Below are 13544 nucleotides of genomic sequence, written 5' to 3' on the forward strand. Positions count from 1 at the left end.
TCATTAAGATATGAGATATGATTTTAAAATGTTATTAGTATACTGAAATAAACTCAATTATCAAAGGACTCATTTAAAACAGTAAAATATTCTTTAAAATGTTTTGCCTTTCTGGCTTCAAATCCTCTACTTTTGGTAAACAAAAGCAGCAGAGATACAGAGGAGCAGATTGGGAGGCAGATTTTGGAAAGGTGCAAAAATAACAGGGTTGTTATCATGGGTGACTTTAACTTCCCTAATATTGATTGGCACCTGATTAGTTCCAAGGGTTTAGATGGGGCAGAATTTGTTAAGTGTGTCCAGGATGGATTCCTGTCACAGTATGTAGACAGGCCGACCAGGGGGAATGCCATACTAGATCTAGTACTAGATACTGAACCGAGTCAGGTCACAGATCTCTCAGTGGGTGAGCATCTGGGGGACAGTGACCACCACTCCCTGGCCTTTAATTATCGTGGAAAAGGATAGAATCAAAGAGGACAGGAAAATTTTTAACTGGGGAAAGGCAAATTATGAGGCTATAAGGCTAGAACTTGCGGGTGTGAATTGGGATGATGTTTTTGCAGGGAAATGTACTATGGACATGTGGTCGATGTTTAGAGATCTCTTGCGGGATGTAAGGGATAAATTTGTCCCGGTGAGGAAGATAAAGAATGGTAGGGTGAAGGAACCATGGGTGACAAGTGAGGTGGAAAATCTAGACAGGAGGAAGAAGGCAGCATACATGAGGTTTAGGAAGCAAGGATCAGCTGGGTCTATTGAGGAATATAGGGAAGCAAGAAAGGAGCTTAAGAAGGGGCGGAGAAGAGCAAGAAGGGGGCATGAGAAGGCCTTGGCGAGTAGGGTAAAGGAAAACCCCAAGGCATTCTTCAATTATGTGAAGAAAAAAAGGATGACAGGAGTGAAGGTAGGACCGATTAGAGATAAAGGTGGGAAGATGTGCCTGGAGGCTGTGGAAGTGAGCGAGGTCCTCAATGAATACTTCTCTTCAGTATTCACCAATGAGAGGGAACTTGATGATGTTGAGGACAATATGAGTGAGGTTGATGTTCTGGAGCATGCTGATATTAAGGGAGAGGAGGTGTTGGAGTTGTTAAAATACATTAGGACAGATAAGTCCCCGGGACCTGACGGAATATTCCCCAGGCTGCTCCACGAGGCGAGAGAAGAGATTGCTGAGCCTCTGGCTAGGATCTTTATGTCCTCGTTGTCCACGGGAATGGTACCAGAGGATTGGAGGGAGGCGAATGTTGTTCCCTTGTTCAAAAAAGGTAGTAGGGATAGTCTGGGTAATTATAGACCAGTAAGCCTTACGTCTGTGGTGGGAAAGCTGTTAGAAAAGATTCTTAGAGATAGGATCTGTAGGCATTTAGAGAATCATGGTCTGATCAGGGACAGTCAGCATAGCTTTGTGAAGGGCAGATCGTGTCTAACAAGCCTGATAGAGTTCTTTGAGGAGGTGACCAGGCATATAGATGAGGGTAGTGCAGTGGATTTGATCTATATGGATTTTAGTAAGGCATTTGACAAGGTTCCATACGGTAGGCTTATTCCGAAAGTTAGAAGGCATGGGATCCAGGGAAGTTTGGCCAGGTGGATTCAGAATTGGCTTGCCTGCAGAAGGCAGATGGTGGTGGTGGAGGGAGTACATTTAGATTGGAGGATTGTGACTAGTGGTGTCCCACAAGGATCTGTTCTGGGACCTCTACTTTTCGTGATTTTTATTACTGACCTGGATGTGGGGGTAGAAGGGTGGGTTGGCAAGTTTGCAGATGACACAAAGGTTGGTGGTGTTGTAGATAGTGTAGAGGATTGTCAAAGATTGCAGAGAGACATTGATAAGATGCAGAAGTGGGCTGAGAAGTGGCAGATGGAGTTCAACCTGGAGAAGTGTGAGGTGGTACACTTTGGAAGGACAAACTCCAAGGCAGAGTACAAAGTAAATGGCAGGATACTTGGTAGTGTGGAGAAGCAGAGGGATCTCGGGGTACATGTCCACAGATCCCTGAAAGTTGCCTCACAGGTGGATAGGGTAGTTAAGAAAGCTTATGGGGTGTTAGCTTTCATAAGTCGAGGGATAGAGTTTAAGAGTCGTGATGTAATGATGCAGCTCTATAAAACTCTGGTTAGGCCACACTTGGAGTATTGTGTCCAGTTCTGGTCACCTCACTATAGGAAGGATGTGGAAGCATTGGAAAGGGTACAGAGGAGATTTACCAGGATGCTGCCTGGTTTAGAAAGTATGCATTATGATCAGAGATTGAGGGAGCTAGGGCTTTACTCTTTGGAGAGAAGGAGGATGAAAGGAGACATGATAGAGGTGTACAAGATAATAAGAGGAATAGATAGAGTGGATAGCCAGCGCCTCTTCCCCAGGGCACCACTGCTCAATACAAGAGGACATGGCTTTAAGGTAAGGGGTGGGAAGTTCAAGGGGGATATTAGAGGAAGGTTTTTTACTCAGAGAGTGGTTGGCGCGTGGAATGCACTGCCTGAGTCAGTGGTGGAGGCAGATACACTAGTGAAGTTTAAGAGACTACTAGACAGGTATATGGAAGAATCTAAGGTGGGGGCTTATATCGGAGGCAGGGTTTGAGGGTCGGCACAACATTGTGGGCCGAAGGGCCAGTACTGAGCTGTACTATTCTATGTTCTAAAAGGCTTTCAATTGAAAATGACCCTAAATTTCACACCATATGTCATTGATATTAAACCTGATACTGATTCTGAGTTGGCAACAGCACATGACAAACGTCGAACTCTATAACAACCTACCGATACTCACCACTAAAATCGAGGCGAGAAGACTGCAACTAGCGGGGCATTGTCTACGCCACCCCGAGCTACCTGCCAGCCTAGTCATCATATGGGAGCCCAAGCACGGGAGGGTGCTAGTTGCACCCTCCCAAGACTATGGTCAACGGGCTCCTAGAAGACAGCGGCGCAGCTAATGTAGATGAACTGAACACACTGATGAGGGAGAGGGAGAAGTGGAGAGTCCGTCATCGTAACTGACGCCAGCCCCCTAGGCCTGAGTCAACGCAGCAGTAGTAGCAGTGATTCTGAAAAGACATTAAGAAATGTAATTGTTTAACAAATCATATTATTGTGAAGCATCTATGTATTTGTCCTTATTTTGACTGGTAGACAAGGCAGTGCTGTGGTGAAGGCAGTAGTACAGCTGTTTTACAGCTCCAACAACCTGGGTTCAATACTGTTGACCAATGCACTTGTGTAGAGCTTGCTCATTCACCCTGTGGCAGCATTTCTCAAAGTTGTTTCTTCCTAGATCCCATAGAAGTGGAAATTGTTAATTGATTACTGAAATTGTCCCTAATATAGGTGGGTGTCATAGATCAGGGTATTGTTAATGAATGTATGTGAGAGAATTAGTTAAGGCATTAAGGAGGAGACTGTGACTCGTGATGTTGAGAGCTGGCATTGACTCATTGGGCCGAATGGCTGCCACCTACAATGAGAGGGAATGAGATAAATTTAACATACCTGGAAAAAAAAAGGTAGATGAAAGTGACATGTGAGCAGATAGTGGGACTGTCTAGCATATTTAATCTGTAACTCTCACAAACAGTTTATCATATCTCAGGATAAGTTTCAGCATGAGTAGCTTACTTAAAATGAATGAGTTGTTTCTGACCAGAGAATTGCTGCTGCTATTTATTCACAGCAGATGGTACACGTAGCATGAAAAGTGAACTGCAGGTTGTCAATAGTCAGAGATTGCTGCAAGTAGAACTGCAGGCATGTGAGCACACATATTTACAAATGACTAAGCCTTTTAGACACAGTGTGAGGGGTTACACAGGAGCCTGGTATAAGCTATCAAGGACAGTGTTTGGCTTTGAGGAGCATGTGAGCCTGTTTTCTTATCGAGTCACAGGAAGTCTAATAAACTACAATCTCCTCCTGGGGTTGGTGCACACCCTAAGAACACAAGTTGTCACTTCTGTAAGCTCTCCATCGATTGGGGTCGACCATGGATGTTGCGTCCTAGCTGTCTACGCAAGCCAGGGCAGAACGAGCTGCTGCCCATGCAGCGGGCTCCCTCTCTCCTCACAGCTGATGAATCCAAAGGAACGGCAGAAACCGATACAGTTTGGCACCATCGACGTCGCAGAAGTTGCCCACCAGCGTTGAACTCAACATAGAACTGCCTGTAATACTTAAAGAATAAATGCATTTTATAGATGGTTTCAACTTCTCTGAAACCAACTTTATTTCACTATTAATGTCCAGGATCACGTTTGTTGCACCATCAATTATTGTACCAACCAATCTGCTGTTGAGAAGGTGTGATGCATCACCTTGAACCTCTTCAGTCCTTCTGGTGAAAGTACTCCCACAGTGCTCTTATCCAAGGAGTTTCAGGATTTAGCCTAGTGATGAAGTGCTGGCAATATATTTTCTGGTCAGGATATTGTGTGATGCGGAGGGGACTCTGCAGGAAACATTGTTCCATGTACCTGCAGACTTTGTCATTCTTGGTGGTTGAGAATTGGGATTCGGGAAATGTGATCAGGGAAACTTGAGTGAGTAACTGTTGTGCATTTTTTTTTACTTGCTTGGTGTGCACTCCAGACATGGTTTGCCAATGGTGGAGGGAGTGAATTTTTAGAGTGGTTGATAGGCGGCCAATCACACTTCCCCATGGCTGCCCTGTAAAGTTTTTTTTGAGCATTATTGGGGCTGCACTCATCCTTTGCAGTCCTGATTTGTGCCTTGTAGATGAGGAATAGGCTTTGCAGTGTGAGGAGACGAGTCACTTGCCACAGAATAATTAACCTTGGTACCCATTTATTTATGTGGCCTGTCCTATTGAGTTTCTGGTTGGTGGCGGGGGGGGCGAGATTGGAATAACACCATTGAATGTTGAGAGCAAAATCAGAATCAGGTTTAATATCACTGGCATATGTCATAAAATTTGTAGTTTTGTGGCTGCAGTACATTGCAATACATCATTTTAAATTACAATAAGATATCTATCTATCTCAAAGAAGAGAAAATCTGCAGATGCTGGAAATCCAATCCACACACACAAAATGCTGGAGGAACTCAGTAGATCAGGCAGCATCTATGGAAAAGAGTACAGTTGATGCTTTGGGCTGAGACCCTTCAGCAGGACTGGAAACAAAAGATGAGTCAGAGTAAGAAAGTGGAGGGGGGAGGGGATATTGAACCACAAGGTGATAGGTGAAACCGGGAAGCTGGTAGGGGTGAAGTAGAGAAGTTGATTAGTGAAAGACATACAGGGCTGGAGAAGGGGGAATCTGATGGGAGAAGACAGAAGGCATGTGTCTACCTATCTGTCTTTAAATAAGTAGTGCAAAAAGAGATCAAAGAAAAATAGTGAGACATTATACATGGGTTCACTGTCCATTTAGAAATCTGATGGCAGAGGGGAAGAAGCTGTCCCTAAGACACTGAGTATGTGTCGTCAAGCAACACACACAAAATGCTGGTGGAACGCAGCAGGCCAGACAGCATCCATAGGAAGAAGCACAGTCGATGTTTCAGGCCGAGACCCTTCATCAGGACTGTCAAAGGGACTCGGCCTGAAACGTCAACTGTGCTTCTTCCTATGGATGCTGTCTGGCCTGCTGCGTTCCACCAGCATTTTGTGTGTGTTGCTTGAATTTTCTGCATCTGCAGATTTCCTCACGTAGTGTGTGTCTTAAGGCTCTTTTACCTCCTCCTTAATAGTAGCAATGAGAAGAGGACCTATCCTGGGTGATCAGATTCTCTTGTTGGCAAGGATCATTGCTGACACTGTTGTGGCTTGAATTATACCTGGAATGTTGTTTAGATCCGGCTGCATGCAGATATTGATTGCTTCATTTGCTGATGAGATGTGAGTTGAATTGAACATTGTGTGATCATCAGTGAAAGTCGCTGCTTCTGACATTATGATGGAGGGAAGTCATTGATGTTAATGGGACCACAGGGCTTGAGCTGTAAGGAGAGGCTAGAACTGTTTTCCCCTGAAGCTAAGGAGTGATATCATGAGAGGTGTAGTTGCGGTAGGTGGCAAAGGTGTCTTCCCAGGGTAAGGGAGTCTAAAATTAGGCAACATAGATCTAAAGGGGTGGGAAATTTAAGGAGGGGGAGGAAACATTGTCTCAGACCATGAGAGGCCTGCGTCGGGCATTTTCATGCCTTACAAGGCGCAGATTGGAAAGCATGAAAAAGGAACTGAGGGTATATTGACCAAGCTGCCAGAAGAATATGTAAAGGCAGGTACAGTTACAATATTTTAAAAAAAACATTTGATTGCGTGGATAGATAGAAAACATGTAGAGAGCAATGGGCCAAATGCATGTAAATGGGACTATCTCTGATAGACATCTTGTTCAGGGCAGACAATTTGGCTCAAAAGGCTTGTTTCCATTCTGTACAACTCTGACTCAACGAAGCGGCTGAAGTACAGTATATACTAAGATAAGATAAGGAATGCCTGCCATTCCATGCCCAGACTGCATTTCAGTAAATCTGGTCACTTGTCTGTCCTTCTCCTACCTGCATGAAGGCAGGGGCTAAAGAGCATAGCTCCAGAGATAAGGACAAAAAGAGGTGGTCATGACTGACAGAGGAATGACTATGGCATTGCTTTGAGTTGGTGAATTGGGCTTTGTTCAAGGGCTCATCCAAGGAGCTGAATGAATACGCCATGACCTTGTCACAGTCTTTATAAAAACTGTTGTAAATAAGTGTGTCAGCACAAAATCATTCAGGAGTATTCCCCAACCAGAAGCCCTGGATGAACCATGAAATTGGCAATCTGCTGAGGGCCAGATCAGAGGCATACAAGCCTGGTGACCAAGAAAGAGCCAGGTACAATCTCTGGAAAGCCATTTCGTGGGTGAAGTGGCAATTCCAGACTAAACTTGAATCAATGAAGGATGTTCAACGGTTGTGACAGGGCTTGAATGCTATCACCTCTTATAAAGTAAAATCAAGCGACATAGGCGACAATGAGGCTTCGCTTCTAGAACAGCTCAATGCCTGCTATGCTCGCTTTGACTATCAAAACATGGAGGAATCATCATGAAACACCACAGGCCCCGATGATCCTGTGAGTTCGGTCTCAGAGGCCAACGAGCGAGCAGCCTTCAAAAGGGTGAATCCGCATACCAGATGGGGGTATCTGGCCAAGTACAAAAGACTTGTGCTGATCCACTGGATGGGGTGTTCACTTCAGCAGTCTGAGGTACCAACCTTTTTCAAACAGACTTAATTTTTACCAGAGCTTAAGGAAAATGTGATAACGTGCCTCAATGACTATTGTCCAGAAACACCTACGTCCAGAGTGATGAAGTGTTTTGAGAGGTTAGTGATTAAACATAACAACTCTTGTCTGAGAAGTGACTTGGATCCCCTCCAATTTGCTTACCAGTGTAACAGGTTCACAGCAGATGCCATTTCATTGGCTCTTCAGGCAACCCTGAACATCTGGACAGCAAAGCTACATACATCAGGATGTTCTTTATCAATGACAGCTCAGCATTCAGTACTAGCATCCCCTCACAACTATTCAATATGCTTCAAGAACTTGGCCTCAATACCTTCTAATGCAATTGGATCCGATTTTCTCACTTGAAGACCCCAGACAATTCGGATCGACAACAACATCTCCTCCACAATCTCCCTCAGCACAGGTGCACCACAGGGCTGTGTGCTTAACCCCCTGCTCTTTCAGCTTTTCCCTTCTAACTATGTGGCTCAGTACAACTCCAGTGCCATTTTCAAGTTTGCTGATGACACCTCTGTTGTAGGCTGAATCGAGGCTGGTGACGTATAGGAGGGGTGATTGAAAATCTGGCTGAGTGGTGCCACAACATCAACCTCTCACTCAATGTCAGCAAGACCAAGGAGCCAATTATTGACTTCAGGAGGAGGAAACCAGAGGTCAATGATCCAGTCCTCCTTGAGGATCAGACATGGAGAGGGTCAGCAACTGTAAGTTCCTCGGAATGATCATTTCAGAGTACCTGTCCTGGGCCCAGCATGTAAGTGCAATTACAAAGAAAGCACAGCAGTACATCTGAGGAGTTTGTAAAGATTCAGCAAACTTCTGGGAGAGTGTGGTGCAGAACATATTGACTGGCTGCATCACTACCTGGTATGGAAACACCAATGCCCTTGAATGGAAAATCCCTCAAAAAGTAATGGATAAGGCCCAGTCCGTCATGAGTAAAGCCCTCCCCACCATTCAGCACATTTACGTGAAGTATTGTTACAGGAAAGCAGCATCCATCATCAGGGACCCCCACCACCCAGGTCATGCTCTCTTCTTGTTGCTGCCATCAGGAAGAAGGTTCAGGAACTTCAGGACTCCCACCACCAGGTTCAGGAGCAGTTATTACTCCTCAACCACCAGGCTTTTGTACCAAAGGGGATAGCTTCACACAACTTCTCTTGCCTCATCATTAAACTGTTCTCGCAACCTATGGACTCCCTTTCAAGGACTCTTCATCTCATGTTTCAATATTTATTGCTAATTTATTATTATTGTTATTATTATTTATTTTTGTATTTGCATAGTTTATTATTGTTTGCACACTGCTTGAATGCCCCAAGTTGGTGCAGTTTTCATTGATCCTGGTATTGTTACTATTTGGTTATGGATTTTTTGAGTATACATGCAAGAAGATGAATCTCAGGGTTGTACATGGTGACATAGATATTCTTTAATAATAAATTTACTTTGAACTTTAAAAAGAGATTGCCCCTCTGAACATTTGCTGTCATGTTCCAGGGCTAAGATTAACGATTCAACAAGTACAACCAAGTTAATTTGTACAAGTTATGATTCCATTCATTGCAGTTTTTTCCCTTGGACGTGGTGTTTTATGCTTGGCACTAAAATGATTCTGATTCTGTTTAAATTTTACCAGATAATCTCCATGCCACACTTGCTATCAAGAGCAGTCACTCTCAACTCCCGTCTAGAATCACTTTGGAAGCAAGATGATACCTGAAGCACAATTGCCGTGACAAAACTTAAACTAGACATCAGTGCTGTTAACTTATTGTTAAGCCATCTGACTTAAGATCTGTTAAGAATGATTTCATAGGTCATTTCTAAGTGCAGCTGGAAGTAGTGGTCACTATCTAATCTAATGAAACCGAGTAATGTTCAATATGAAGGTTAATCTTGATTCAAAGACCTTTTAAGTATGAACATTTACAACCAAGTGTTATAAATGATTATTTAAAAACTGTTTGCTTCCACCTCCCTATGAGCTTTCCATCTCTTTGTCAAATAAATCTGAGCTGATTGCTGTTACGCTGAAGCTTCATAAATCTGAGTTTTCTGATGCTGACCTGCTTTTCTTCTTGACCTGAAAGGGCACCTTTTATTTTTGGTAAATGATTGGATCTTCCCAAGCTTCGTTCTTGGATGTTGCCCAACTTTACTTCCGATAAAGTGTTCACCTCTTCTCCCTATCAAATCTATAAGTGTTTCGCAGGAAGATTGTTGCAGAGTGAATAAATACAAAGATATATAGTACTGCATTGTCAGCTAGTGAGAGTTTAAATAAAAGTTTTTGAAATAGCATATTGTTGGTTTTACAAGCAACGCAGGACTCTGTACAACTAAAAGCTTGTACCTTTTTCTTCCTCTTTCCCAAATACAGAGGGAGTTATTGAATGTCCTCTACAATGCTTTCAGCTACTGAATGGCTCTCTTATTGGAATGGAATTGGGAGAGAGCTTTCTGGATGAATAGGTGGATCCCATTGTGAGCCATGGGGCAGAGAATTTCAAATATAAATTTATTCTGTTTGATCATTCTCATCTCTGCCATTTATGGTGTGTGAACGTGCAGCATTTGTGTTTTGAAGGACACCTGTGATGTGCTTTTGTCCAATGCACCATTTGAACCACTGAGCCCACAATCCTCTGTCTCCTCAAAATGCTGCAGTTCAGTTTGAGCCAAAAGAGTTTTATTCTGCAGCAGATATTAAGTAAGACCATAGAAAGCCGCTTGAATGGGTATCTTGAATGCTAATTTCTTGGAGTTTGCATAAATTGTTTCAACTCCTTTTGTTTACCCTGTGATTAATGTTTGCATTGTGAACATTAAAATTGTTGCAGACAGTAATATTGATTAATTGAATGATGCACATTTGTGAATTCATCCTGTGAGCTTAAAACTTCCTCTTGTTTTGAAATGCTGGTTGCATTGCAGCATTTCACCGAGCAATTGATTTGAGCACTGCAGTAGTGATCCTGCATTGCAACTAGATGCCCAGACTGTATAGTCTTAATACATCTGTCTGCTTTCCTTTTGTAGTCCTAGGGATTTCTTTTCTCCCTGCAAGTATTTCCACAGATGTGAGTGATTTATTTCTGTTCTGGTGGATGTCCTTGCAAGAAGTTAAGAATATAACATTAAGAACCCTGTGAGCTGTCAATATCAGAGTGGTAAAGTATTTGCAGGAAGCAGCAATTAAAAGCAAGTTTCAGGATAGGAAACTCAACAGAACTATTTTTGCTGCTTGAAATGGGTTGACACTTCTGGCTTTCAGACTGGCAGAGAAGGTAAAATTGCACAAAGCAATCGTGCAGAAAGCTCAACCGAAAAATATAGTTTTTTTTTTAAACGTGCAACGACATTCTGTTCAAGAGGTTCCAATATATTACAAACATCCCTGGCAGAATTTTTGAGAAGTTAATTTCCATTTTTGTTCACGTCTTTGACAAATACATAACCCATTATGTAGGAAATGTGCTCTAGCTATAGCTTGTTGGCTTGAGGAGCTCAGTCAGACCAGCGACTGGAAGCTACAGGGTCTGTTGTTCAATGGAAGGAGAATATAACCCAGAGTTGCCACTCACGAGTGCAGTTTGACAACTCCATCTGAAAAGTTTGCGAGTGTCACTGACAGACTAGACCATAGATGCTTACTTTGCAGGCACTCTCTATCCAGGTTCACATGCAGAATAGCCACTTGTAAGTTGGCTGTTGCTAACCTGGAGACAATATCCACCATTATTTGGTGTCTTTTCCAAATTTAGTAGCCCAGGTTTTTTATATACGTGTTTGTTTCTGTCTTTGCAGAGTAACTACAATTGGAATGATGGAAGGAATAAAAAAAGTTAACCAGTCATCGAATGGCTCCACAGAACAGAGAGCAGAACTGGAACGAGTGGCATGATGGGCCTCGGAGAGTAACCTTATCATCCTTCTCACCTTGGAATGGAATATGCGGCAAAAGCACTTGATTCGGGGTTTGAGGAAGTGCTTCTGCACAAAATGATACTTGGTATATTGTTACGAAAGAAACAATATTCCTGTAAAATCTTTGCTGTTTTTCAATCATCTGATGAGCAGTTTGCTGCTGGTACTGATTATCCTTGCCCTGTAAGCCAGTTTAGCACTCTCAGACCTCAAGGCAATTTCCTCATTATGAGGCTTTTAAGCTTAATTAATTTCGATTGTGAGTTTCTTCTGGCTCACAGAGTTGGCTGTAAATCTGTTCATTTTTACAAGCTTTTACCATTGTCCTATAGGATCTTTAAGACTGAAGACTCATCTCATGCAAGTCTGTGGTTATCAATACAAGCTTCAGGCTGCAGAACTTAAGTTGTGTTTATACTAAATATGATTCTGCTGAGCTGGTTTCACTGCACAGAATGAGTTAAATTAACAGGAGGTCATTGCCTGCAGCAAAGAGAAGGATGAGTCATGAGCTAAGTCTCAAGTTAAACTTCGGAGATGAGCCCAACACGATTTTACCTTTCGTCTCAGGTAAAAGGGATTTACAGCCCACAGCCTGTTTAGTAAAAATAATTATTTTTATTTTGAGCACCTGGACATTATAATTCAAAAATAAAAAATATAAATTGATTCACAATGAAGGGTACTGATCAAGAAATTCCTGGATTGAAGATGTAATTACATTTTTCCCAAGCTGATTCATGTTCTGCATGGCTCAAATGCACCATACATCTTTAGCTCATCTTGTGCAGGGCTACAGTTACCAAGGGGAAATATAGCCCAGCATACACCACCTGGGAAGAAAGGAAATTCTAGCATTTCTAATTCTTGTGTGTTGATTTGGATTTCCAGCATCTGCAGATTTTCTTGTGTTTGTGATTTTTAATTCTTGTAACTTTCCAATGGCTCCAATTGGAAAGAGCGCATATGTAGATTTAACTGGTAAAAATTACCACACACATTAATCGCCCACACCATTATGAAACTCTGAACGACAGTACTAATAGATTCCTTTATGAGAAGAGCAAGTATTTGTTATAACAATACTATCGCTGCAACCAATATACCCACCTTAGCAGTATGGTAAGAGGAGTTAATATTCAAGAGATGAGTCATTCTTCAGAAATTTAAGGATAGCTGGTCTAAATTAATATTTATCTAGAATTTTTTTGTTAGTTTCTCCTGAAAATTGAATTTCCTGCAGTTTGTGACTCAGATTCTCCACTCCTTCAGGTACTTGGCTGATTTGTTGGTGTAACTGTGTTAGTCCTTGGATTAACAAGCTGTGTGTAGGAGTAACATCGTGAGGCACAGTTGTCACAAGTGTGCTGTAGAAAGTGGTGTGGGCTCATTAGATCCCATCATTTGGGAAGAGATGAGGTACAAAGAGTACCATCTCTGAAAGCTTTATCAGTCATCTGGTGAAAGCCTCATGTTACAGGCTACAAATTTAAGGTCAGAAGTGATGCTATGATACTAACAAATTCATGTTGTGTTTTAAATATTTATAATTGCATAATTTTATCATCTTTGCTCATTGCACCGCTTTCTCACATTCTTCTTGCCAGCGCACAGCAGTGGGCTTTCTTTTTGATTTAATCAATCTCTTTTGGCTTTAAAGCTTGTGCCAACTTCTCCTCTACTTCACAATTTCTGGGTGATGCAGCAGATGTCATAAACTTGCTTTCTTTAATTGGAGAAAGCAAGACTGACTCCACCTGTTACCACTCTGTTGCAGTACATCAGTCCAGACTTTCCTTAGTGAATGACTTTATCACAGAATTTATTCAAATTGTATTTGGCAAAGGTTTTCTTATTTCCTACAAAGAGCACATTACTTGTTGTTAAGCAACACACATCAAAGTTGCTGGTGAACGCAGCAGGCCAGGCAGCATCTATAGGAAGAGGTACAGTCGACGTTTCGGGCTGAGACCTTTCGTTAGGACTAACTGAAAGAAGAGCTAGTAAGAGATTTGAGAGGGGGAGGGGGAGATCCGAAATGATAGGAGAAGACAGGAGGGGGATGGATGGAGGCAAGAGCTGGACAGTTGATTGGCAAAAGGGATATGAGAGGATCATGGGACAGGAGGCCCAGGGAGAAAGAAAATCCAGAGGATGGGCAAGGGGTATAGTAAGGGGGACAGAGGGAGAAAGAGAGAAAAAGAATGTGTGTATATAAATAAATAGCAGATGGAGTATGAGGGGGAGGTAGGGCATTAGCGGAAGTTAGAGAAGTCAATGTTCATGCCATCAGGTTGGAGGCTACCCAGATGGAATATAAGGTGACCACGGCCTCCTCTACTGT

The 13544-nt window shown here is 42.5% G+C and overlaps 1 protein-coding gene across 1 annotated transcript in view; it reads left to right on the forward strand.

Annotated features, from left to right (window-relative positions):
* gpr107 (G protein-coupled receptor 107) overlaps positions 1-13119 on the forward strand; it is a 113620-nt gene extending 100501 nt beyond the window's left edge. Inside the window, exon 18 of the mRNA XM_063073548.1 lies at positions 11081-13119. Coding sequence (XP_062929618.1) covers positions 11081-11177 — 97 coding nt within the window. The 3' untranslated portion in view covers positions 11178-13119. The remainder of the gene's footprint in view (positions 1-11080) is intronic.
* Positions 13120-13544: the final 425 nt, after the last annotated feature.

The sequence above is a fragment of the Mobula hypostoma genome, chromosome 21 (assembly GCF_963921235.1).
Source record: "Mobula hypostoma chromosome 21, sMobHyp1.1, whole genome shotgun sequence".
Taxonomy (NCBI): Eukaryota; Metazoa; Chordata; class Chondrichthyes; order Myliobatiformes; family Myliobatidae; genus Mobula; species Mobula hypostoma.